At 40.3% G+C, this 24,880-nt stretch overlaps 1 protein-coding gene across 4 annotated transcripts in view; it reads left to right on the top strand.

Moving 5' to 3' along the window:
- SEC22A (SEC22 homolog A, vesicle trafficking protein) overlaps positions 1–12,321 on the top strand; it is an 81,109-nt gene extending 68,788 nt beyond the window's left edge. For 3 of the 4 annotated variants that reach the window (XM_067738689.1, XM_067738687.1, XM_067738688.1), the window contains one exon: positions 11,207–12,321. In XM_067738689.1, the coding sequence (XP_067594790.1) occupies positions 11,207–11,407 (201 nt within the window). In that variant the 3' untranslated portion in view covers positions 11,408–12,321. The remainder of the gene's footprint in view (positions 1–11,206) is intronic. The other variant, XM_067738690.1, reaches the window with a different exon arrangement.
- The last annotated feature ends 12,559 nt before the right edge of the window (positions 12,322–24,880 follow it).

The following is a 24,880-nucleotide window of genomic DNA, read 5'->3' as shown; positions in this document are numbered from 1 at the left end:
GGGGGCACGGATTCGATCCCTGGTCGGGAAACTAGCATCCTGCAAGTCACGTGGCATGACCTAAAAAAAAAGATAAAATAGGAAATCAGAGGAAGTCTGAAGAAACTAGAGACTATTTTCCTTCAGTGTTTTGTTTTGAAAACCTTCAGACTTACAGAAAAGTTGAGAAACTGGTACACCTAGAATCACCAATTGTTAACATTTTGCAGCACTTGCTTTATCTCATTCTCTCTTTGTATGTTTGTGCGTATAGTGTGTATATTTGTTGTTTATAATGTAAGTTGCAGATAAAATGAATGTATAAAGTTGTTTTTCTTATTAAACTTTTTATTTTGAGATAATTAGACTCATGTGGAGTCATAAGAGAGCGCCTGTATAATGTTTACCTGCTTCCCCGCAATGTTCCATCTTGCAAAGCTATAATACAGTATCACAACAGGATGTGGATATTGATGCAGTTAAGATATATAACAGTCCTATCACCATAAAGACTCCTCATGCTGCCTTTTATAGTTCCCTCCTGCCCTAACCCCTCCTTCATCTCTGGCAACAACTAGTGTGTTCTCCATTAATACAATTTTCTCATTTTGAGTATGTTATATGAATGGAATCATACAGTATGTAACCTTTTGTGATTGGCATTTTTTACTCAGCATAATTCTCTGGAGATTTATCCAAGTTGTTGGATGTATCAATTGTTTGTTCCTTTTTATTGCTGAATTATATTCCATGGTATGGCTGTACCACAGTTTGATCAGTCACTCATTTGAAGGACATCTGAGTTGTTTCTAGTTTTTGGCTGTTATAAATAAAGCTGCTATAAACCTTCATGTACAGGCTTTTGTGTGAACAAAAAAGTCTTCATTTCTCTGAGATAAATGCCCAGGAGTGCAATTGCTGGGTCATGTGGTAGTACATAGTAGTTGCATGCTTATTAAAAGACAAACTGTTTTCCAGAATAGTGTACGATTTTACATTCCCACCAGCATTGTGTGAGTGATCCAGTTTTTCTGCATCCTTATTGGCATTTGGTGTCGTCTCTATTTTTTATTAATACTTTATCCATTCTGATAGATGTGTAATGATATCTCATTGTGGTTTTAATTTGCAGTTTCCTAGTGGCTAATGATGTTGAAAATAATTTTATGTGCTTATTTGTCATCTTTGTATCATCTTGGGTGAAATGTCTATTCATGTCTTTTGCCTATTTTCTAATGAGATTGTTTGTCTTAAACTGTTGAGTTTGAGAGTTCTTTATATATTCCAGATATTAGTCCTTTGTCAGATACGTAGTTTGCAAATATCTTCTCCCAGTCTTAGCTTGTCTTTTCATCCTCTTAACAGAGTCTTCTGCAGATCAAGCGTTTAAAATTTTTATGAAGTTTAATTTTTCACTTTTCCCTTTTTTTTTTTTCTGTACTGAATTGCTTTTGCATTAAAAAAAATCAGTTGGGCATGTTTATGTGGATCTTTTTCTGGGCTGTGTATCTGTTCCATTGATCTATGTGTCTGTCCCTCTGCCAGTACCATATAGTTTTGATTCCTTCAGCTATTTAATAAGTCTTAAATTCAATTTTCTTAATAGTTATAGAGATATTCAAATAATGTTTTATAATGGGTGAATTATGGTGGTTTGTGTTTTATGAAGAAGTGGTCCATTTCACTTAGGTTATCAAATTTGTGTGTCGAATGGTTATAGTAGTCCCTTACTATCCTTTTGATGTCCGTAGGCTGTGTAGTGATATTTCCTGTTTCAGTCCTCATATTGATCGTTTGTATCTTCTCTTTTTCTTTATCGGTCTTTCTTGTTAATTTCATTGATCTTTTCACAGAGCCTGCTCTTTGTTTTATTGTTTTTTTTTCCTATTTCTTTCCTCATGCTTGCTTTGTCTATTTGGCTCTTTTTCTAGGTTCTTGAGATGGGAGCTTAGATGATTTGATTTGAGAATTTTCTCTTTTGTAATGTATACATTTAGTGTTACAGATTTCCCTCTTAGCACTTCATTAGCTGTGTTCCATAAATTTTGAGGTGTTGTATTTTCATTTTCATTTAATTCAGTGTATTTAAAAAAATGTTCCCTGGGATTTCCTCTTTGGCCTATGGATTATTTAGAATTGTGTTGCTTAGTTTCCAAGTGTTTGGATATTTTCTGGTTTTCTTTCCATTATTGATTTCTAGTTTGATTCCATTGTAGTTTGAGAACATATTCTGTGTGACTTCAGTTATTTTACATTTGTTGAGGTTTGTTCTGTGGCGCAGAATATGGTCTGTCTTGGTATATGTTCCTTGGGCACTTGAACAGAATGTGTATTCTGCTGTTTTTGAGTGGGTGTTCTATAAATTTTGATTAGGTTCTGTTGGTTGATGGCGTTGTTCAGTTTTTATGTATCCTTGCTGATTTTCTGGCTAGTTCTGTCAATTGTTGAGAGAGGAATATTGAATTTTTCAACTCTAATTGTGAATTTCTCATTTGAGTTCTGTCAGTTTTTGCAGTTCTGTTGTTTGGTTCGTACACATTTAGGATTGCTGTATCTTCTTGGTTGATTGATCCATTTATCATTTTTTTAACATCTTTATTGCAGTATAATTGCTTTACAATGGTGTGTTAGTTTCTGTTTTATAACAAAGTGACTCAGCTATATATATACATATATCCCCAGATCTCCTCTCTCTCGCGTCTCCCTCCCTCCCTTCCTCCCTATCCCACCCCTCTAGGTGGTCACAAAGCACCAAGCTGATCTCCCTGTACTATGCAGCTGCTTCCTACTAGCTATCTGTTTTACATTTGGTAGTGTATATATGTCCATGACACTCTCTCACTTAGTCCCAGCTTACCCTTCCCCCTCCCCGTGTCCTCAAGTCCATTCTCTGTGTCTGCATCTTTATTCCTGTCCTGCCCCTAGGTTCTTCATAACCATTTTTTTTTGATTCCATATATATGTGTTAGCATACAGTATTTGTTTTTCTCTTTCTGACTCACTTCACTCTGTATGACAGACTCTAGGTCCATCCACCTCACTAAAAATAACTCACTTTCGTTTCCTTTTATGGCTGAGTAATATTCCATTGTATATATGTGCTACATCTTCTTTATCCATTCATCTCTTGATGGACATTTAGGTTTCTTTCATGTCCTGGCTATTGTAAGTAGTGCTGCAATGAACATTGTGGTACATATATATCTTTTTGAATTATGGCTTTGAATTATGGCCCAGTAGTGGGATTGCTGGGTCATACGATAGTTCTATTTTTAGTTTTTTAAGGAACCTCCATACTGTTCTCCATAGTGGCTGTATCAATTTACATTCCCACCAGCAGTGCAAGAGGGTTCCCTTTTCTCCACACCCTTTCCAGCATTTATTATTTCTAGATTTTTTGATGCTGCCCATTCTGACTGGTGTGAGATGATACCTCATTGTGGTTTTGATTTGCATTTCTCTAATGATTAGTGATGTTGAGCATCTTTTCATGTGTTTGTTGGCAGTCTGTATGTCTTCTTTGGAGAAATGCTTATTTAGGTCTTCTGCCCATTTTTGTATTGGGTTGTTTGTTTTTTTGATATTGAGCTGCATGAGCTGCTTGTAAATTTTGGAGATGAATCCTTTGTCAGTTGCTTCATTTGCAAGTATTTTCTCCCATTCTGAGGGCTGTCTTTTCTTCTTGTTTATGGTTTCCTTTGCTGTGCAAAAGCTTTTAAGTTTCATGAGGTCCCATTTGTTTATTTTTGTTTTTATTTCCATTTCTCTGGGAGGTGGGTCAAAAAGGATCTTGCTGTGATTTATGTCATAGAGTGTTCTGCCTGTGTTTTCCTCTAAGAGTTTTATAGTGTCTGGCCTTACATTTAGGTCTTTAATCCATTTTGAGTTTATTTTTGTGTATGGTGTTAGGGAGTGTTCTAATTTCATTCTTTTACGTGTAGCTGTCCAGTTTTCCCAGCACCACTTATTGAAGAGACTGTCTTTTCTGCATTGTATATTCTTGCTTCCTTTATCAAAAATAAGGTGTCCATATGTGCGTAGGTTTATCTCTGTGCTTTCTGTCCTGTTCCATTGATCTATCTTTCTGTTTTTGTGCCAGTACCGTACTGTCTTGATTACTGTAGCTTTGTACTATAGTCTGAAGTCCAGGAGCCTGATTCCTACAGCTCCGTTTTTCTTTCTCAAGATTGCTTTGGCTATTCGGGGTCTTTTGTGTTTCCATACAAACTGTGAAATTTTTTGTTCTAGTTCTGTGAAAAATGCCATTGGTAGCTTGATAGGGATTGCATTGAATCTGTAGATTGCTTTGGGTAGTAGAGTCATTTCGCAATGTTGATTCTTCCAATCCAAGAACATGTTATATCTCTCCATCTGTTTGTATCATCTTTAATTTCTTTCATCAGTGTCTTATAATTTTCTGCATACAAGTCTTTTGTCTCCTTAGGTAGGTTTATCCCTAGGTATTTTATTCTTTTTGTTGCAGTGGTAAATGGGAGTGTTGCCTTAATTCTTCTTTCAGATTTTTCATCATTAGTGTATAGGAATGCAAGAGATATCTGTGCATTAATTTTGTATCCTGCTGCTTTACCAAATTCATTGATTAGCTCTAGTAGTTTTCTGGTAGCATCTTTAGGATTCTCTATGTATAGTATCATGTCATCTGCAAACAGTGACAGCTTTGCTTCTTCTTTTCTGATTTGGATTCCTTTTATTTTTTTTTCTTCTCTGATTGTTGTGGCTAAAACTTTTTGTTTTGTTTTGTTTTGTGGTACACGGACCTCTCACTGTTGTGGCCTCTCCCGTTGCGGAGCACAGGCTCCGGACGCGCAGGCTCAGCGGCCATGGCTCATGGGCCCAGCCACTCCACGGCATATGGGATCTTCCTGGACCGGGGCACGAACCCGTGTCCCCTGCATTGGCAGGTGGACTCTCAACCACTGTGCCACCAGGGAAGCCCTTTTTTTTTTTTTTTTTTTACATTTTTATCGGAGTATAACTAAAACTATGTTGAAGAATAGTGGTGAGAGTGCACAACCTTGCCTTGTTCCTGATCTTAGAGGAAATGGTTTCATGTTTTCACCATTGGGAACAATGTTGGCTATAGGTTTGTCATATATGGACTTTATTATGTTCAGGTAAGTTCCCTCTATGCTTACTTTCTGGAGGGTTTTTATCATAAACGGGTGTTGAATTTTGTTGAAAGCTTTTTCTGCATCTATTGAGATGATCATATGGTTTTTATCCTTCAGTTTGTTAATATGGTGTATCACATTGATTGATTTGCATATATTGAAGAATCCTTGCATTCCTGGAATAAACCCCACTTGATCATGGTGTATGATTCTTTTAATGTACTGTTGGATTCTGTTTGCTAGTATTTTGTTGAGGATTTTTGCATCTGTGTTCATCAGTGATATTGGCCTGTACTTTTCTTTCTTTGTGACATCTTTGTCTGGTTTTGGTATCAGGGTGATGGTGGCCTCGTAGAATGAGTTTGAGAGTGTTCCTCCCTCTGCTATATTTTGGAAGAGTTTGAGAAGGATAGGTGTTAGCTCTTCTCTAAATGTTTGATAGAATTCACCTGTGAAGCCTCTGGTCCTGGGCTTTTGTTTGTTTGAAGATTTTTAATCACAGTCTCAATTTCAGTGCTTGTGATTGGTCTGTTTATATTTTCTATTTCTTCCTCATTTAGTCTCGGAAGGTTGTGCTTTTCTAAAAATGTGTCCATTTCTTCCAGGTTGTCCATTTTATTGGCATATAGTTGCTTGTAGTAATCTCTCATGATCCTTTGTATTTCTGCAGTGTCAGTTGTTACTTCTACTTTTTCATTTCTAATTCTATTGATTTGAGTCTTCTCCCGTTTTTGTTTTTGTTTTTGTTTTTGTTTTTTTGTGGTATGCGGGCCTCTCACTGTTGTGGCCTCTCCCGTTGCGGAGCACAGGCTACGGACGCGCAGGCTCAGTGGCCATGGCTCACGGGCCTAGCCGCTCCGCGGCATGTGGGATCTTCCCGGACCAGGGCATGAACCCGCGTCCCCTGCATCGGCAGACAGACTCTCAACCACTGCGCCACCAGGGAAGCCCCCTCCCTTTTTTTTCTTGATGAGTCTGACTAATGGTTTATCAATTAATGTTTATCTTCTCAAGGAACCAGCTTTTAGTTTTATTGATCTTTGCTATTGTTTACTTCATTTCTTTTTCATTTATTTCTGATCGAGTTAATCTTTATGATTTCTTTCCTTCTGCTAACTTTGGGGGTTTTTTTGTTCTTCTTTGTCTGATTGCTTTAGGTGTAAGGTTAGGTTGTTTATTTGAGATGTTTCTTGTTTTTTGAGGTAGGATTGTATTGCTATAAACTTCCCTGTTAGAACTGCTTTTGCTACATCCCGTAGGTTTTGGGTAATCGTGTTTTCATTGTCATTTGTTGCTAGGTATTTTTAATTTCCTCTTTGATTTCTTCAGTGATCTCTTGGTTATTTAGTAGTGTATTGTTTAGCCTCCTTGTATTTGTATTTTTTACAGATTTTTTCCTGTAATTGATATCTAGTCTCATAGCATTGTGGTCAGAAAAGATACATGATACAGTTTCAATTTTCTTAAATTTACCAAGGCTTGATTTTTGACCCAAGATATGATCTATCCTGGAGAATGTTCCATGAGCACTTGAGAAGAAAGTGTATTCTGTTGTTTTTGGATGAAATGTCCTATAAATATCAGTTACGTCTCTCTTGTTTAATGTATCATTTAAAGCTTGTGTTTCCTTATTTTCGTTTTGGATGATCTGTCTGTTGGTGAAAGTGGGGTGTTAAAGTCCCCTACTATGATTGTGTTACTGTCGATTTCCCCTTTTATGGCTGTTAGCATTTGCCTTATGTATTGAGGTGCCCCTACGTTGGGTGCATAAATATTTACAATTGTTATATCTTCTTCTTGGATTGATCTCTTGACCATTATGTAGTATCCTTCTTTGTCTCTTGTAATAGTCTTTATTTTAAAGTCTATTTTGTCTGATATGAGAATTGCTACTCCAGCTTTCTTTTGATTTCCATTTGCATGGAATACCTTTTTCCATCCCCTCACTTTCAGTCTGTATGTGTCCCTAGGTCTGAAGTGGGTCTCTTGTAGAAAGCATATGTACGGGTTTTGTTTTTGTATCCATTCAACCAGTCTATGTGTTTTGGTGGGAGCATTTAATCCATTTACATTTAAGGTAGTTATCAATATATATGTTCCTATTACCATTTTCTTAATTGTTTTGGGTTTGTAATTATAGGTCTTTTCCTTCTCTTGTGTTTCCTGCCTAGAGAAGTTCCTTTAGCATTTGTGGTAAAGTTGGTTTGGTGGTGCTGAATTCTGTTAGCTTTTGCTTGTCTGTAAAGGTTTTAATTTCTCCGTTGAATCTGAATGAGATCCTTGCTGGATAGAGTAATCTTGGTTGTAGGTTTTTCCCTTTCATCACTGTAAATATGTCCTGCCACTCCCTTCTGGCTTGCAGAGTTTCTGCTGAAAGGTCAGCTCTTAACCTTATGGGGATTCCCTTGTATGTTATTTGTTGTTTATCCCTTGCTGCTTTTAATATTTTTCTTTGTATTTAATTTTTGATAGTTTGATTAATATGTGTCTTGGCATGTTTCTCCTTGGATTTATCCTGTATGGGACTCTCTGTGCTTCCTGGACTTGATGGACTATTTCCTTTCCCATGTTGGGGAAGTTTCCAACTATAATCTCTTCAAATATTTTCTCAGTCCTCTTGTTTTCCTCTTCTTCTTCTGGGACCCCTATAATTCAAATATTGGTACGTTTAATGTTGTCCCAGAGGTCTCTGAAACTGTCCTTAATTCTTTTCATTCTTTTTTCTTTATTCTGCTCTGCAGTCGTTATTTCCACTGTTTTATCTTCCAGGTCACTTATCCGTTCTTCTGCTTCAGTTATTCTGCAAATTTAATCCACTGCTCCTGAGGCTGCTGGGAGAGATTTCCCTTTCTCTTCTTTGTTCACATGTCTCCTGGGGTTCAGCTTTGGATTTGGCCCCGCCTCTGCATGTAGGTCACCTGAGGGTGTCTGTTCTTTGCTCAGACAGGACGGGGTTAAAGGAGCAGCTGATTGGGGGCTCTGGCTCACTCAGGCCAGGGAGAGGGAGGGGTATGGAATGCAGGGCCAGCCTGCTGCAGTAGAGGCCAGCATGACGTTGCAACAGCCTGAGGCACACCATGTGTTCTCCCGGGGAAGATGTCCCTGGATCCTGGGACCCTGGCAGTGGTGGGCTGCACAGGCTCCCGGGAGGGGTGGTGTGGATAGTGACCTGTGCTTGCACACAGGCTTCTTGGTGGCGGCAGCAGCAGCCTTAGTGTCTCATGCCCATCTCTGGGGTCCACGCTGATAGCCGCATCTCGCATCCGTCTCTGGAGCTCGTTTAGGCAGTGCTCTGACTCCCCTCTCCTCGCACACCCCAAAACAGTGGTCTCTTGACTCTTATGCAGTTCCAGACATTTTCCCGGACTCCTTCCCAGCTAGCTGTGGTGCACTAGCCCCCTTCAGGCTGTGTTCATGCAGCCAACCCCAGTCCTCTCCCTGGGCTCTGACTTCAGAAGCCCAAGCCTCAGCTCCCAGCCCACACCCGTCCCGGTGGGTGAGCAGACAAGCCTCTCAGACTGGTGAGTGCTGGTCAGCACCAATCCTCTGTACGGGAATCTCTCTGCTTTGCCCTCTGCACCCCTGTTGCTGCACTCTTCTCCGTGGCTCTGAAGCTTCCCCCCCGCCACCCCCTATCTCCGGGGGGTGAAGGGGCTTGCTAGTGTGTGGAAACTTTTCCTCCTTCACAGCTCCCTCCCATACGTGCAGGTCCTGTCCCTGTTCTTTTGTCTCTGTTTTTTCTTTTTTCTTTTGCCCTACCCAGGTACGTGGGGAGTTTCTTGCCTTTTGGGAGGTCTGAGGTCTTCTGCCAGCATTCAATAGGTGTTCTGTAGGAGTTGTTCCACATGTAGATGTATTTTTGATGTATTTGTGGGGGGGAAGGTGATCTTCCCATCTTACTCCTCCACCATCTTGAAGGTCTCTCTCCGATCCATTTATCATTATATCCCTCTCTGTCCCTGGCTATTTTTACTTTCTTTGAAATATTTTTATTTATTTATTTATTTTAAGTTTTTATTTTTTGGTGGCGCCGTGCAGCACATGGGATCTTAGTTCCCTGACCAGGGATAGAGCCCGTGCCCCCTGCAGTGGAAGCCTGGAGTCTTAACCACTGGACCACCAGGGAAGTCCCAAAATATTTTTATATTTATCTAATAGTAAGATAGCCACTCCTGCTTGCCTTTGATTAATGTTTGCATGCTATATCTTTTTCCATCCCTTTACTTTTAACTTGCCTATGTCATTTGGATTGATTTTCTGGTAGACAACATGGAGTTCATTTATGTTTTTTAATATACCCTGCCAATCTCTATCTTTTAATTGCTATATTTAAGCCATTTATATTCAGTATAATTATTGATATGTTACAGCTTAAGTCTGCCATCTTATTTTTTGTTTTCAGTTTTTCATTTTTCTGTTTTCTTTTTCTTGTCTTCCTGTGGATTATTTGAACATTCTTTTAGAACTCCATTTTGGCTTATCTATAATGTTTTTGAGTATGTCTCTTTGTATAGCTTGAAATATTGCTCTAGGTATTGCATTTCATCTTCTTATCTCAGTTTTCTGGTGTTATCATTTTACCAGTTCAGGTGAAGCATAGGAACTGTACCACCCTTTATGTCCCTTTGTCCTCGTCTATTTATAATATAATTGTCTTAAATATTTCCTCTACATATATTTAGAACCACATCAGGCAGTGTTAACAATTTTTACTTCAACCATCAAACATTTTAGAAAGTTCTTAAAAAGGCAAGCCTATTACATTAACCTGTATTTTTGCTGAGTTCCTTTTCATTATTCCAAGGTTCCTTCTTCTGTTGTTTCCTTTCTATCTAGAGAGCTTCCTGTAGCCATTCTTTTAGAGTACACTTGTTGGTGATAAATTCTCTTAGTCTTCTCTCATGGCTTTATTTTCCCTTCATTCCTAAAGGATACTTTTGTTGAGTATAGGATTCTGGATTGACAGCTCTTTTCTTTCAGCACTTGAAAAATGTTGTTCCACTCTTACCTGAACTTTATGGTTTCTGATGAGAAATCCATTGCCCTGCTAATGCCAAGTGGAGGTCAATGTCCAGAGTCCCACTTGGTCTCCACTGACACCACAGGGTGGGAGTCAAAGTTCTGGCTTCCCACTTGCCTTCTCTGAAGCCCTGGAGTGTTAGAACATCTCCTTAGAGCATTATAGGCTCCCACATAGGCTTTGATGGGGTGGGTGTGGGTGGTCACAGTTTTTTTGTGGGTTGTTTTGTTTTGTTTTTGGTGGCTGGAGTAGAATAGTTATTATGTAAAAGTTCTCTGTCTTGGAAAGGTACCCCTCTCATGGTCTTCTGGCTAGAGAGAACAAGATTTTACTGAGTGTTTTTTTGTTTGTTTGTTTTGTTGATGTGCATCCATTGGTGTTTCTAGTTGCCAGCTTCTTCAGCTCCAAGTTTGGGATATATGAGGCAAAAAAAAAAAAAAAAAAGGTAGTTTACCACTGTGTCATTCCCTGGGTCTCAAGGTCCTTAGCCTATCTGCCTTCTTCTCTTCATCATCCAGAGTCATCTTTTGCTTGATATATAATGTCCAGGGTTTTTAGTTGTACTTAGTGGGAAGAATAGAGGAAAGTGCATCAACTCCATGATCCCAGAAGCAGAAGTTCCTGCACAGTTGTTTTTAAAATAAGTTACAAACATCCAGATATTTCGCCTCTAAAAACTTGAACATGTGTCTTTTGAGAACAAAGACATCGTTCTACGTAGCCATGATACCTTTATCACACCCAAGAAATTTAACATTGATACAGTATTATCTAATAGAGGATTCATATTCAGATTATGTTGTCTCCAAAATGTTCTCTATAGCTCTTTTCCTCTGATTCCAGATTATGCAAACCTATTTCTTAAACCTATTTCCCTTTTAAATAGGGAGTATATTGAAGATACATTGAGTGTAGCGCTCAGTGTATTAAAGATATTACACTGTCTTATCCGTAGTTGAAAAATCCCCTTTTCTACTCTCATATTTTACCCTGTGACCTGTTACAGCTTTATAGTAGAAGCATCTATTTCTTTTCCTGTAACCCTAATCGTCTTTCATTTTTATATTTTCAACAGTGTTATTTATTTGTCTACTACACCGGCTGGCGGAATGTCAAATCTTTTTTGACTTTTGGCTTAATCTGTCTATGCAACATGTATCTCTATGAACTGCGCAACCTCTGGCAGCTTTTCTTTCACGTGACTGTGGGAGCATTTGTTACACTCCAGATCTGGCTGAGGCAAGCCCAGGGCAAGGCTCCTGATTATGATGTCTGACACCATCCTTCAGGCTTGTTGCCTTGGCTTCAGGGGAAAAAGGAGGGAGCATATCTTAACTACCACTGTGATGAAGAAACTGTTCACCACAAATGAGAAGCTCTGCTGTCTTTCTCTCCAGCTGTCCTTTTCGTTTTGAGTCAGCATGGCATGCCTATGAGCATGCCATACCTGCTACGCAAACTCCTCTCAGCAGAATGTTGGCCATGAGATTATCAATCAGAAGAAGATGAAGAGATCTCTCTCTGCAGGGCCATGGCACTGGAAGAACAGTCAGATGCCATTGGAAGACTTGGCCAGCAGCCCTGAATCCTGGCTGGAGAGTCCAGTCAAAAACTATGTGTGGTACTTGCTCTGAGAACTAAGCAGGAGCTCTGCAACCTGGGTTTGCCTTTGTGAGGCATTAGTGTAGACCAAATAAAAAGATGCTGCAGTGAATTGGAAAGTTTATGTGTAAAACAAATTACTTGCTAAATATTAGATTTTGCACATTTATGGTACCATGAGTTTGTGAGGTCCAGATTGGTGTGGAATGGGTTCTTTTTCCTTTATATTTTTGCTTGAATCTTAACCCTGGAAATCACCCGATGTAGGAGAAGGCTCTGGTGAGCTCATCCCTGGAGCATTGCAAGTATTGAAAACACAGTGACACATGTTTCTTTCCTAGGCCATGTTTATACTTTCTTTTGAAATCACTTTTTAAAAATATTTGTTAGGCTATAGCCATTGTTTGCCAAACTTCAATCAGTTGAGTATTACATAAGCTATTATTTACTTAATATTTATCTTTTAAATTTTAAAATATTTAAAAAAGAAACTAACCTCTATTCCAAGTAGAAAACCAGCATCAGTTTGCCATAAAAAAATGATAACTACAAAATAAATAAAAATTAAACAAAGATGTTATTAAATTCTAGCTGGATACTAATTCCTGCCAAGGCTCTGAATCCAAAAAGCCTGTTCTTTCTTTGTTGCAGTGAAAGAGATGTTACCCAGCACCAAAATGGAGCTCTGTCTGTGGAATTATCAGAAGTTTAAAAGAAAATTATAAAGGGAATGCCATTCTCACTGTGATTCAGCATTATTTAATTCTGTGTTGTGTATCACCTAAAATCATCTTGCATGCCACCAAGTGGCATGGGTCCTGCACTATGGAGACACTGAGCTGTTCTAAAAGAATCAGAAGGTGACTCTTCTCTCAGCACTTCTTATTATTCCTCTTATCATTTTATGGCTTTGAGGAGTTAAGCACCTACTGTCTTAGAGAACTTACTTGCTTTTTGATAACTTTATAAAGATTGTTTAAGCAGCTTTGAATTAATAATAGAGGAAGCATAGTTTGTTTCCATTAGCAAAATCTACAGCTCTTCTGGTTTCGAAGTCATCTCATGAGTGATTTTCTTGAGAAAAGATTCCAATTAAGGAATTCATAAGGTACTGAAATTTGATATCCAGAAAAACAGTGGACCCATTACATATAATTCATGTTCTGGGTATACTAATTTTCCAGAAGAAATTGTCCAGAGAGGTAAAGTCACTGAACTGCACTGTTTCCAGAACCAGTATACATAGGTATGTCTACAATGAGAAATCTTGCTTAATTAGAACCTTTTTGCTACACTCTTCTTTCAGGAGAATGAGACAAAAGAAGACAGTAAGCTTAACGATTTCGGGGATTTATTTAATGCAAGAAACTCCAGTTCCCTCCAATTTTCTGCCTCTAACAAAACTGCACAGAAATTATGAATATTCTGAGAGATATCCCAAGGTACCACATGATCCTAAGTCATCAAAATAAAATTGATTTATGTTTGGCGTTTTGTAGTTACTGAGCCAGGAAAGTAAAGTGGTTCAATTTAGTAAGTTTTTTTCCTAAACTAATGGTTAAAGCAAGAGGAGTTTTCTTGTAAATAGTTGCTTAACCAGGAGATTGGAGTATTCTGGTTCATTGTGATTTTGCTGTATATTGATATTTTATAGCTCTTTTACCAGTTTGGTTCTCCTAATTATTGAATTATAATATTTGGTATTTGGATACATTGAGCAAGGACACTTGAAAACTCACCAGCTATCTTTAAAGGCTTAATTTGTTTTTTGTTTTTGTTTTGCTTTTTCACCAGCTATTTTGGATAAGGGGATGTTTACATTTTAATGTAAAAAATGAAAACAGGTATAAATAATGTTTTATGTATAGAAATGCTTTCTTTCATTATTTGGTGCCTGCATCTCTCAGTGTTTATACAACTTCCCTGCCTCTATCATGTTGTTGCCAAAGAAACTGAATTTGGAAAGATAAATTTTTGCCATGAATGTAAAGAAGTTTTTAAGCTCCTGAGAGAGAACCACTTAGGCTTCTAATGCGTATGATGGTAATACGTTGTGTTTATATTGCAATTTTACTTCTAAGAGCAAGTCCGCATTTACCTACCTAATCATAATGGGTTTTGTAGTGTCGGGGAATAGTATTTGCTCTCCTATTAGGAAGGAGGACACTAAGGTAATCAGATGGTAATGACTTACTTAGGGTCAAGAGCAAAACACACAGTTTCTAATCTCGTAGCCCAGGGTTTTTCCACTAGAGTGGAAAGTAATGAAGATTATATTCAGGGAATATGTCCTTGATAAAATTGAGGTACTGGGGACTTCTTAAAATAATGAGATTTAGCCAGCTACTGTCAAATCTAGGTGTATATTTTCTTCCTTAAGGTAATTCTGAAATACTGCTTTTGATTGAGTTATGCTATGAGGGCAAAGATACTCCTTTTATATCCTAAAAGTAATTGCAATAGTTGCTTGCTTTTTTTGGTCTGTATTCGAAGTGTATTTGTACCTGGGCTCTTTCCCCAAAGAATTCGAAGCAGCATACCCAGAAAAGAAATACCAAATAATGTTAACAAAATATGAACTTTAAGGGGGGAAAAGCAAGACCAATGAAACTGGAAGGAAGGGTGAACAAATTGCTGTTAGTATAAAATTTGATTCTTGAACTTCTTGGAAGTCAAGGCTAGAAGAAGGAAAACAAGTTTTGCCTTGATCTATATTCCATAAGTCAAAGCATGTTTCTCAGAGGAGACGTCTTCCTGATGAATTCAGGTAAAAATGTTTGCTCTTGGGGGTCCTGTGAAATGCTAAAATGAACAAAATCCTCAATTGTTTTACACACATTTCTGTATTACGATTGTGCCTTGGATCCTCAACTTTGTACCAGCTTTCAAAGGCTTTCATTTCAAGGTTTTTTTGGTGTGGTTAATAGAGGATTTTGTTCCCATGAGAATTCTGCTCCTAAGCTAAAGACAAGTATCTGTGTTAAAGCTTGAAAATCCATTCAAGACAAATGCCTTGAGACATGGAAAACCTTTACCCAATTTTATAATTTTGTAACTTACGTAAAATGAATCTGCTGTCCCTGGGTTAGCACATTTATTTGGTATTAAATATGGTCTTTTTCATAGTTGAATGCAGTCTGGAGAAACACATAGCTCCATATCTGTTGGGCTATGTCTGGAATCTCATTAGATTCCTGATTTGTCAAGGCTTCACAGCGACCAGCTTTGTCAGGTGAGTCTTTAACCCCCATGTCACAAAAGGGCTTCCTCCTGGGGTTAGCTACCTACCAAAAAGGCAGTCGCTTGGCCTTTATTCCAGAAGGTTTACTGAGTAACCCAAGGACCCACTCCAGGCTGTTGGATTTCCAAGAGACACAGCAAAGAGTGTGAGTGTGTGTGTGTGTGTGTGTGTGTGTGTGTGTGTGTGTGTGTGTCTTCACTTTTTGTTATTTTAACAGACTTTCTGTTCACTTTAAAAGTTCGAGCTATAATAGTGTATGTGGTAAAAGAACAAATAAATTATTTCAAAATCAGCCACCACTCAGGCCAAATTGAACACTTAGCTTTACCACACATTATGGGTCACTCTTCAGGGCTGCATTCTTTGTCTGTGGTCAATTTGTATTTTTCTGCTTTATTATCTCTAAGGAAATGGAGTCTTTCTACCTAAAAATACTGTGGTAAAATCAAACCTGATTTTTGGTTTAAATTGGCTTTAGGAATAGCCAAGCCTAAAGTTAATGGAAGAAACCCCTCCAACTCCAAGGGTTATGAATGAATTGTGTATAGAAGCCATGTCAGCTGAGGATTTTACTCTTCTAGTCTTACTGATTAGGATTAGAGGTGTCTACTCATCTTCATCAGTGTTCTAAGACTGCTGTTGAATGCTGGCAGCCTTCTGTTTGAGCACTGAGCTTTTCAAAGAGAAGTGGTATCTGTGGCTGCCACTCTTGTAACATCTCTTCCTTGGGTGGCCAACGTTTCTAGGTTTCTTTATTCAGCAGATGAAATCACAGTGTTGCAGCACTGCATGGTTGGAAGCCACATGGCTTGTATCCTCCTTGCTTGTTTACAGTGAGTGGCATTGACAGGTGTGCACACGTTTTCTTCTGTATTGGTGGTGCTGGTGTGTAATGAATAGTCTAAGCACAGTGGAGTCTGTAGGAAACTCAAGGAGAGAACAGGCTTCATTCTCAGAGTTCTTGAAATCAGTACCGTAGCCTTATGAATTCTTCCTGATGTTTTCTTGGCAACAAACGGTATTTTCAGCCCAACCCCACCGACGGTTCACATTTGCCCTTTTCTCCTACATCCCACAGTACAGCAGTGCAGCATCACCTGCAGAAGCACATTCAGGCTCCATCTAACAGTAGGAAAATAGGGCTCGTATGTTTTGTTTCCTGTCTGGTCCCAGCAGCCCCTTCCCAGCTCTGCCTAGGTCACCTGCCTCCTCTGGGCCAATGCTTTTCTTTAAGGCTGGGTTGTCAAGGGGACCTTGCCTGAAGGTGAACAAAGAATATTTTGCCCTTGCACTTTGAATTCCTCCATACCTAGGACTAATGTTGTAAGAAAGCTTGTTAGCACCTTTTGCGCTAGTGAGGACCTCCTACATAGTAGTTAATCCTTATGGCAGCCTACGGTGGCAGGGATGGGCACCATCTCATGTTCACTTGAGGAAACAGGCTCAGGTTCAAACCTGGGATTCAGGATTAAACGACTCGAAAATTGGTGCTCATTTTTCCATGCCAACAGAGCCTTTCAGAGAGAAAGTTCTTCGTGTGCTGACAACACTGGGCTCTTACTGTTACAGCAGCAGAGAGAACAGATGAAGCCATCAGGGCGGGGAAAATAGCAGTGTGTATGCTAAGCATCCTCACAGGAAGCTTTATGAAGGCTTTGTTTTATAGATTGAAGCACCTGAGCCCTAAAGAAGTTAAGTGACTCGAACACAGTCACAATCTAACCTATGTGGTGGCACCAGGATTTCAATCCAGATCAGTCTTACTCAGAACTCACACTCTTTAACCACCCTGTAAATATTAAGCTAGGAAATATGTTGAAATATATAAGGAATATATATATACACAAGTAACACAAATTGTTCTTAAAAGAGATCAGGTCACTGCTAATTCCTGCAGTATAGATGTCCTAGACTGAATAAACATGTTTCCTAAAACTCCTACATCTATAACAGTCACATAGGACAGATGGCTGCCATAGGTATAGTGAACCTTAAGTGTGCCTTAGATTTTAGGGCAAGGAGGTATAAAGTTTAGTCTTTCTCATAAAACTAACACGAGTTAGTGTTTTTTTTTTTTTTTTTTTTTTGTGGTACACGGGCCTCTCACTGTTGTGGCCTCTCCCGTTGCGGAGCACAGGCTCCAGACGCGCAGGCTCAGCGGCCATGGCTCACAGGCCCAGCCGCTCCGCGGCATGTGGGATCTTCCCGGACCAGGGCACGAACCCATGTCCCCTGCATCGGCAGGGGGACTCGCAATCACTGCGCCACCAGGGAAGCCCAAGTTAGTGATTCTTGATATAGAATGTTAAAGCTTCATTGGTGATTCATGTGTTACAAATATTTACTTTTTCTAGCTGAAGGCCAGCATAGATGGGTTAATATGAAGTAATTTCATGGGAATTCTGCTTTAAGTAGTCCCTATATCTGAAAACATTAAACAAAAGGTAGAAGGTTACTATTTGCTTTATCGAATAGTGATTATGAGTTTAGAGCCAGACCCCTGGCTCTCCCTGCCACTGGCATTGTGACCTCGACAAGTCATGTAACCTCTGCCTCAGTTTCCTCATCTTTGAAGTAGAGATAATAGTGCTTTGGGCAAAGTGTTGTGAGGATTGAATGAGTCAATAAACGTAAATCACCTAGAGCCTGGCGCAGCAAGTGCCAGGACAGCACTTGCTCCCTCGCTGTGGTCTCTCTGGTTGGTGTTACTATTACTTTCAAGATAATAGGAGTCTTTTAAATCACAAATGCCCCCAAATACATCATTGCACATCGCTTTTCGGAAATTGTGAATTAAGAGAGGATCCTATTGAAATATTTAATAGGCAGGTGCCCTGCCCTGGCAAGCTCTTGTGTGAAGATTTCTGGGCAGGGCACTGGGGATGCATTCAAAGACAGAGAAGGGCATTGAGGGATTGACATTTGCCAAATGCCTGCTGTACATCAGGTGTTTTACATACAGGCTTTATGTGAGCTTAACAAATTCCATTTGAGGTAAGTAAGCAGGATTAAGTTGTCACTTAATCCAGTGTCACTCAGCCTGGAAGAAGTAGACGGCTCTCCAGGACCCTGAAGTCTCCTAGGTACTGGAGCACTGCTGTCAAGTGGGGAAGGTACCTCTGGGAACCTCACCTTATACAGTGTGGCACCGCCACTATGGCCTCATCATCCTTTGCTTTGAACATCCAATTTCGGTCTATCGGGTATTCCTGGATGGCCGCCACCTAATGTCCACTACTCTATAGGGCCCCCGTGGGTGTGTATGTGCATGTGGTCTGTGTATGGTTGAGAGAAAGGGGTGGGGAAGGCAGCCAGCAGCCCTCAAGCGCAGTATGGAAATATATAGACGCTCAGGACGTGAGAGCTCAAGGCACTCTTAAAAGCAAATGCAGTGTGGCTCTTGAGAGTAATCAGAAGAGAATGCACCCCTCGCCCCTCCAAAAAAAAAAATCCCATGTGAGCCAGGGAAATGCCACTTTAGCTAACAAGGTCAAAGCAGAGAAGCAAATTTTGCAAAATTGGAAAATAGTCTAAGAATAACCAGAGATGCTGACAAACTAGAGATTACAGGCGGGTCTAAATTGGAAATTGGCTGGGAGGGAAAAAGTGATGAGGCTCCCAATAGATTCTAGTGAAGTTTATTTTTTTGAATTTTATTTTTTTATACAGCAGGTTATTATCTATTTTATACATATTAATTATTTTATACATATTAGTGTATATATATCAATCTCACTCTCCCAATTCATCCCACCCCCACCCCCACCCCCTGCTTTCCCCCCTTGGTGTCCATACGTTCTCTACATCTGTGCCAGTGAGACTTCTTTAAATTCACAGGCCTAATAGACCAGCAATATGAAAAGGGCCTTGGGGATGAATATGCACTCACCAAGGGAGAGGGTAGCTCAGCTCTGCTCACTAGAAACAGACGGTGAGGTTTGGGGCAGGCAAGCCAGTGGGGACAGGATGCCTACTTACCCCTCAGCCCCAAAGAACCCTTTTCCTTCTCTTTGTCTTCTCACCATCATCCTGCCTTTCTGGACCTCTGATTGCTCTGTGAACCTAGGTTGACCTCCATCACCTCTCCCCACTCCGTGGATCAGGGCTCTTGATAGAAAAGGGCATCCATTATGCATCACTGCTGCCGCTGCTGGGTTGGCAGGAGGAGGATAGAACAAAGGCTGCTTCCAACTTTGGTCTGAAGGTGATCTTCCCACAGAGCCCCCTTGGCAACATGTTTTCATCCCATTTTTGTCTCTGCTGTTGACTCTAGCATCTTAAAATCCTAATTGGACTGTGTTTTATGTTTTCACCATCCATGTAGTCTGGCACTACATAGGATAGATAGGATAAAGAGTTGCACAAATATTTAGAGTTAGGGAATGCCAGAGGAGGAAGAAACCTTGGAGGTCAGCCATTTTAATGGCCTCACTTGGCTTTGTTCTTGTGTCTGTCTTGTGAAGCAGTGACTTTGCCGGTAGGAAGGAAAGATAGGCTAGAGGAAGAGAGCAAATATATTTTTCCTCCCAAGACAGAGAGGAAAAAACCCACCATAGGGCCTTTTTGAAAGTTTGGAAAGATAAGGAAAGCTATATTGTACCACAGTAATGGGATCTCATTTCACCTACTGTCAACCTTGAAGAGTGGCGAGCCCTCTGTTCCTGCCAAGATCATCGGTACTTAGCCAGGTGGGCCCAATGAACAGAAATGCCCCTGGGCTAATGCCACAGCTTTTGTCCCCAAGTGTCCAAGCCACTGCAGGAGCTGCACCAATTTCTCCCACTGCCTCCTAGGCCTAGGGGGAAGCACAGTGAGAAAATGTACGTGAAAGCTCTTTATTCACTGTGAAGTTCATCCAAATGAGGGGACATGGTATTCTCTGGTCGTCTGTCCCCTCACCCCCCGCCCCACAGATAACACCAGCGCTTCCAACTCTCCTCCTGACACCTGTGTTCCATGCTGCTTGCCACAGCCAGCATGGCCCAGCCGTGTCACTCCTCCCTTCTGGACATGATGATCTGTACAGTATTCTCTTCATTGTGGAGTTGTTTCGATCTAGAAAAATTCAAAAGCTGTGGGTTTTCATAGTGTGCTTGTCCCTACCTGTGCAGTTCCCTTGTTCAGGTGGCAGTGAGTCTGCTCAGCACTACTTTTGGGTGTGTACATCTTGTGCCTAAGAATGCTTTCCTGCCCTATGACAACATGAACTCAACATCTCTTGCAGGCTCTGGGAAGCTCATTTTCTATCGATTAGCAACTCATGGCCAGATTGCATATGGAAACACCCATGTTGTATCTTGTAAAGACTACAGTTCTGAGCATGATTTATCTATGTGCCACTCAGGTGAAATTTGCTTTAGGAAAAGTTCTGTAAATGTATTTGTAATTTTGAAAGTCTTAACGTAACATGGCTACCTGGTGAATATTTACCTTCAGCTTTCTCAGTACACCAAGGTTCACTGTGCCTTCCTGCTAACATTGCTACCTCCCTACCACCATCAAGCCATCCCCCTGTTGGGTGAAGTCAGATCATGGTTTTAGCAGTCTTTGCTTCTTTGCTGTCAGTGGGCATTAAAGTGGTGTTCAAAACTCACTCTACATAATAATGGTGCCCTTGCCAATTAACATTCTAGGTATGGATGTGCTTTTGAAAAAAAAAGTATAAATCTCTATGGGAGAAACGAACATGTTCTCTGAGATTAGCTCAATGGAGATGGGGATGGGAAGGTCTGAGATGTGTCCTTTGTTGTCGTGGTGTGCCCTGGGTGTGCACATGCCTGCGTGCATGGTTTCATGGGCCTGCCTGAGGCTTGGTCTCCACTACCCACAGCAGGGCGGGAGTGTTAACTGAACCAGGTTCATTTTGCTGGATGTGCAGCAAGACAAAATGCTGTGATGCTGAGGTTTGCAGCAAAGACAGGGTTTATTCGCAAAGCAAACAAGGAAACTACAGAACAAATCTCAAATCCGCCTCCCCAAAAGCAAGGGACTTGGGGTATTTATGGGATAAATAAAGAAGCAGGGCGGACTGTGGCATGGGGAGTGTGGGGAAAGATGATTGGAAAAAGGTGTGGTAATTGACGTTTTGTGCAGGCATAACCAGGCTATAGTCCTCTGCATTTTCTGAAGATGGAGTTTTCAGCCCTCTGATGTCAAAAGGTCACTGAGAGGATGCTTGCACATGCCCAGTTGAAGGATTGGTGGTCCTACCTAGTCTTAACCAGCTCAGCTTGAACTGGACACAGATGACTCTTGGCTAAGCTGAACTAGACACAGCTGCAAACATCTTGTTTTTTAGGCTCTGTGCCCCTTGGAAGGCATGCAAGTCTTAAAACTACCTTGATTAGTGAAAACAGGTGAAATGGATTTAACCCATGGTTTCAGTTCCCCCTAGCTTTTGATCATTCCTCAGTCATGGGGGAAGAGGGGCTGTTACTGAACAGAACTTAGGTCTGCTAGCCACAGCACAGCAAAGCCAATATACTGACACCTGGCTGTGGTGGATAGTACAGCGTTTATTGAAGGGTGCCCAGTAAGGAGAACAGGCATCTTGTGCTCAAATGACCCAAACTCCCTGGTGGCTTTCAGGGGAAGGTTTTGAAAGGCAACATTTGGGGTAAGGGTTGCAAGGGGCATGACCTTCTTCTGATTGGTTGGTGGTGAGGTAACAGGGTAGTGTTTCAGGAATTTTAATCATCAACCTTCTGGTTCCAACCAGCCTGGGTTCTACTGCTTGTGGTCAGCATGTAGTCACTATCCTTAACCTAGGTGGGGGTCTTAGTTTCTGCAGAACTCAGAGATATGCATCAGATTGTTATATATATATGTCCCTTGAGGAGGAACTAGGACTGTTTTGTTTAAGCTATCATTACTTGCTTGACTGCTTTTCTTTGGTTTCTGCATTCTCTCACTTCCCTAATTAGTAACTGCTTGAGTCTGCTCTTTGGAACTCAGGGAAGGCCTAGGAGACTGAAACCTTTTTTCTACAAACAGGAAACAGGGAACACAAAGGGTCTTTTGTACCTGGAATGGCCCTGCAAGGTCCTGCTCAGTTTCAGTCCCCCCTTTTCTTTGATACTCCTCAATCCTGAAGGGAACAGGGGAGGGATAAGAAAGGGAATACAGTTTGGGATAGAGAGGTTAATCATAATCTTGGCAAAGGAACTTGGTTTTAGGGGAGCCCTGTTTCAGGGCAGTGACCATTCTGGCTACATCCTGCTGATAAGGGATGTAGACTAGACCTCATGAGGGCTTAAGGAATGCGTCTGTTTAGCACTCATTTGAAAATATTCTCTTGTTCCCTGCTTCAAGTTAACATTTTGACCCTGTTAACTGAGGAAAAGCACACCACCTAAAAGTTGTGAGTTAAGTTTAATTTGGGGACCTTACTGAGAACTAGCCTAGAAGACAGTCTCTCAGGTATCTCTGATGAGCTGCTCTGAAGAGGTAAGCGAGGAGCCAGTATATATATGATTTTTTGCTGGAAAAAGAAGTGTAGTTAACCATCAAAACATTACTCCTATTCACAAAAAAACCCAGACATCTCAAGTTAATGATTTTAGTCTTTTTCTGTGTATGGGAAGATGCAAGAGTCTGGGCTCATTGAAATTATTCCTTTGATATGCATCTTAATTATATAGGGCCAGTATTCAAAATACAGAATGCTTCCTGTATTTCTCCCTAATGGATTCCCCTCAGGGTGCACCATCAGGGGGCAGCAGTGGCTGTTGGCTTGATCCTTGTAGAACTGGAATGGCAGGCAACATTCCCTTTCCACAGGGCCCCCTCTTGGTCATAAATTTGACCAAGGTTTGGAAGGCATTTCATGACTTATTTATCCCATGGTGCCAAGAATTTTCATTCCTAGGACAGATGAGGATTTGGTTGATAGTCCATGCAATGTGTTATTTTTGTTTTGCTTTTTCAACTTTTTTAAAATTTATTTTTAAATTTTTTATGTAAAGGTTACATTTCTATTTACAGTTATTACAAAATATTAGCTATATTCCCTGGGTTATACATCCTTGTAGCCTATCTTACAATAGTTTGTACCTTCCACTCCCCCACCCCTACAGTGCCCCTCCTCCCTCCCCCCACTGGTAACCACTAGTTTGTTCTCTATATCTGTGAGTCTGCTCCTTTTTTCGATATTCACTAGTTTGTTGTATTGTTTAGGTTCCACATATAAGTGAAACCATACAGTATTTATCTTTCTCTGTCTGGCTTATTTCACTTAGTGTAATGTCCTCCAGGTCCATCCACATTGCTGCAAATGGCAAAATTTTGTTCTTTTTTATGGCTGAGTAGTATTCCATTGTGTAGATATACCACATCTTCTTTATCCATTCATCTGTTGATGGACACTTAGGTTGCTTCCATATCTCAGCTATTGTAAATAATGCTGCTGTAAACATTGTATCTTTTCAAATTAGTGTTTTTGGTTTTTTTGGATACATACCCAGGAGTGGAGTTTTGGGGTCATATGGTAGTTCTGTTTTTCTTATTTGAGGAACCTCACTCCTGTTTTCCACAGCGGCTGCACCAATTTACATTCCCACCAACAGTATACCAGGGTTCCCTTTTCTCCACATCCTTGCCAACATTTGTTATTTGTGTTCTTTTTGAGGATAGCTGTTCTGACAGGTGTGAGGTGATATCTCATTGTGGTTTTGACTTGCACTTCCCTGATGATTAGCAATGTTGAGCATCTTTTCATGTGCCTGTTGACCATCTGCATTTCCTCTTTGGAAAAATGTCTAATCAGTTCTTCTGCTCTTTTTTTTTTTTTTGGCAGTACGTAGGCCTCTCACTGTTGTGGCCTCTCCCATTGCAGAGCACAGGCTCTGGACGCGCAGGCTCAGCAGCCATAGCTCACAGGCCCAGCCGCTCCGTGGCATGTGGGATCTTCCCGGACCAGGGCACGAACCCGTGTCCCCTGCATCAGCAGGCAGACGCTCAACCACTGCACCACCAGGGAAGCCCTCTGCTCATTTTTTAATCAGGTTTTTCTTTTTTTGATATTGCATTGTATGAGCTGTTTATATGTGTTAGAAATTAGTCCCTTATCGGATTATCATTTGCAAATATTTTCTTCCATTCAGTAGGTTATCTTCTCATTTTCTCAAAGGTTTTCTTTGCTGTGCAAAAGGTTTTTAAGTTTAATTAGCTCCTCTTTGTTTATTTTGCTTTTATTTCCTTTACTTTAGGAGACAGATCCAAAAAACAACATTACTGCAATTTGTAAAGAGTGTTCTGCCTATGTTCTCCTCTAAGAGTTTTATAGTGTCCGGCCTTACATTTAGGTCTTTAACACATTTTGATTTTATTTTTGTATATGATGTTAGAGAATGTTCTAATTTCATTGTTTTACATGTAGCTGTCCAGTTTTCCCAGCACGACTTACTGACAAGGCTGTCTTTTCTCCTTGTATATTCTTGTCTCCTTTCTCATTGATTAATTGACCATAAGTGCATGGATTTACTTTTAGGCTTTCTGTTCTGTTCCATTGATCCATGTGTCTGTTTTTGTGCCAGTACCAAACTTTTTGATTACTGTAGCTTTGTAGTGTAGTCTAAAGTCAGGGAGCCTGATTCCTCCAGCTCAATTCTTCTTTCTCAAGATTGTTTTGGCTATTCAGGGTCTTTTGTGTTTCCATACAAATTTTTTAAATTTTTGTTCTAGTTCTGTGAAAAATGCCATTGGTATTTTGATAGGGATTGCATTGAACCTGTAGATTGCCTTGGGTAGTCTAGTGTGGTCATTTTAACAATACTGATTCTTCCAATCCAAGAACACAGTGTATCTTTCTGTTTGTGTCATCTTCCATTTCTTTCATCAATCTCTTATAGTTTTTGGAGCACAGGTCTTTTGCTTCCTTAGGTAGGTTTATTCCTAGATATTTTATTC

Source organism: Pseudorca crassidens, chromosome 5 (assembly GCF_039906515.1).
Source record: "Pseudorca crassidens isolate mPseCra1 chromosome 5, mPseCra1.hap1, whole genome shotgun sequence".
Lineage (NCBI taxonomy): Eukaryota > Metazoa > Chordata > Mammalia > Artiodactyla > Delphinidae > Pseudorca > Pseudorca crassidens.
Note: the sequence above shows the minus strand (reverse complement) of the source record. Positions and strands in the feature narration are given on the sequence as shown.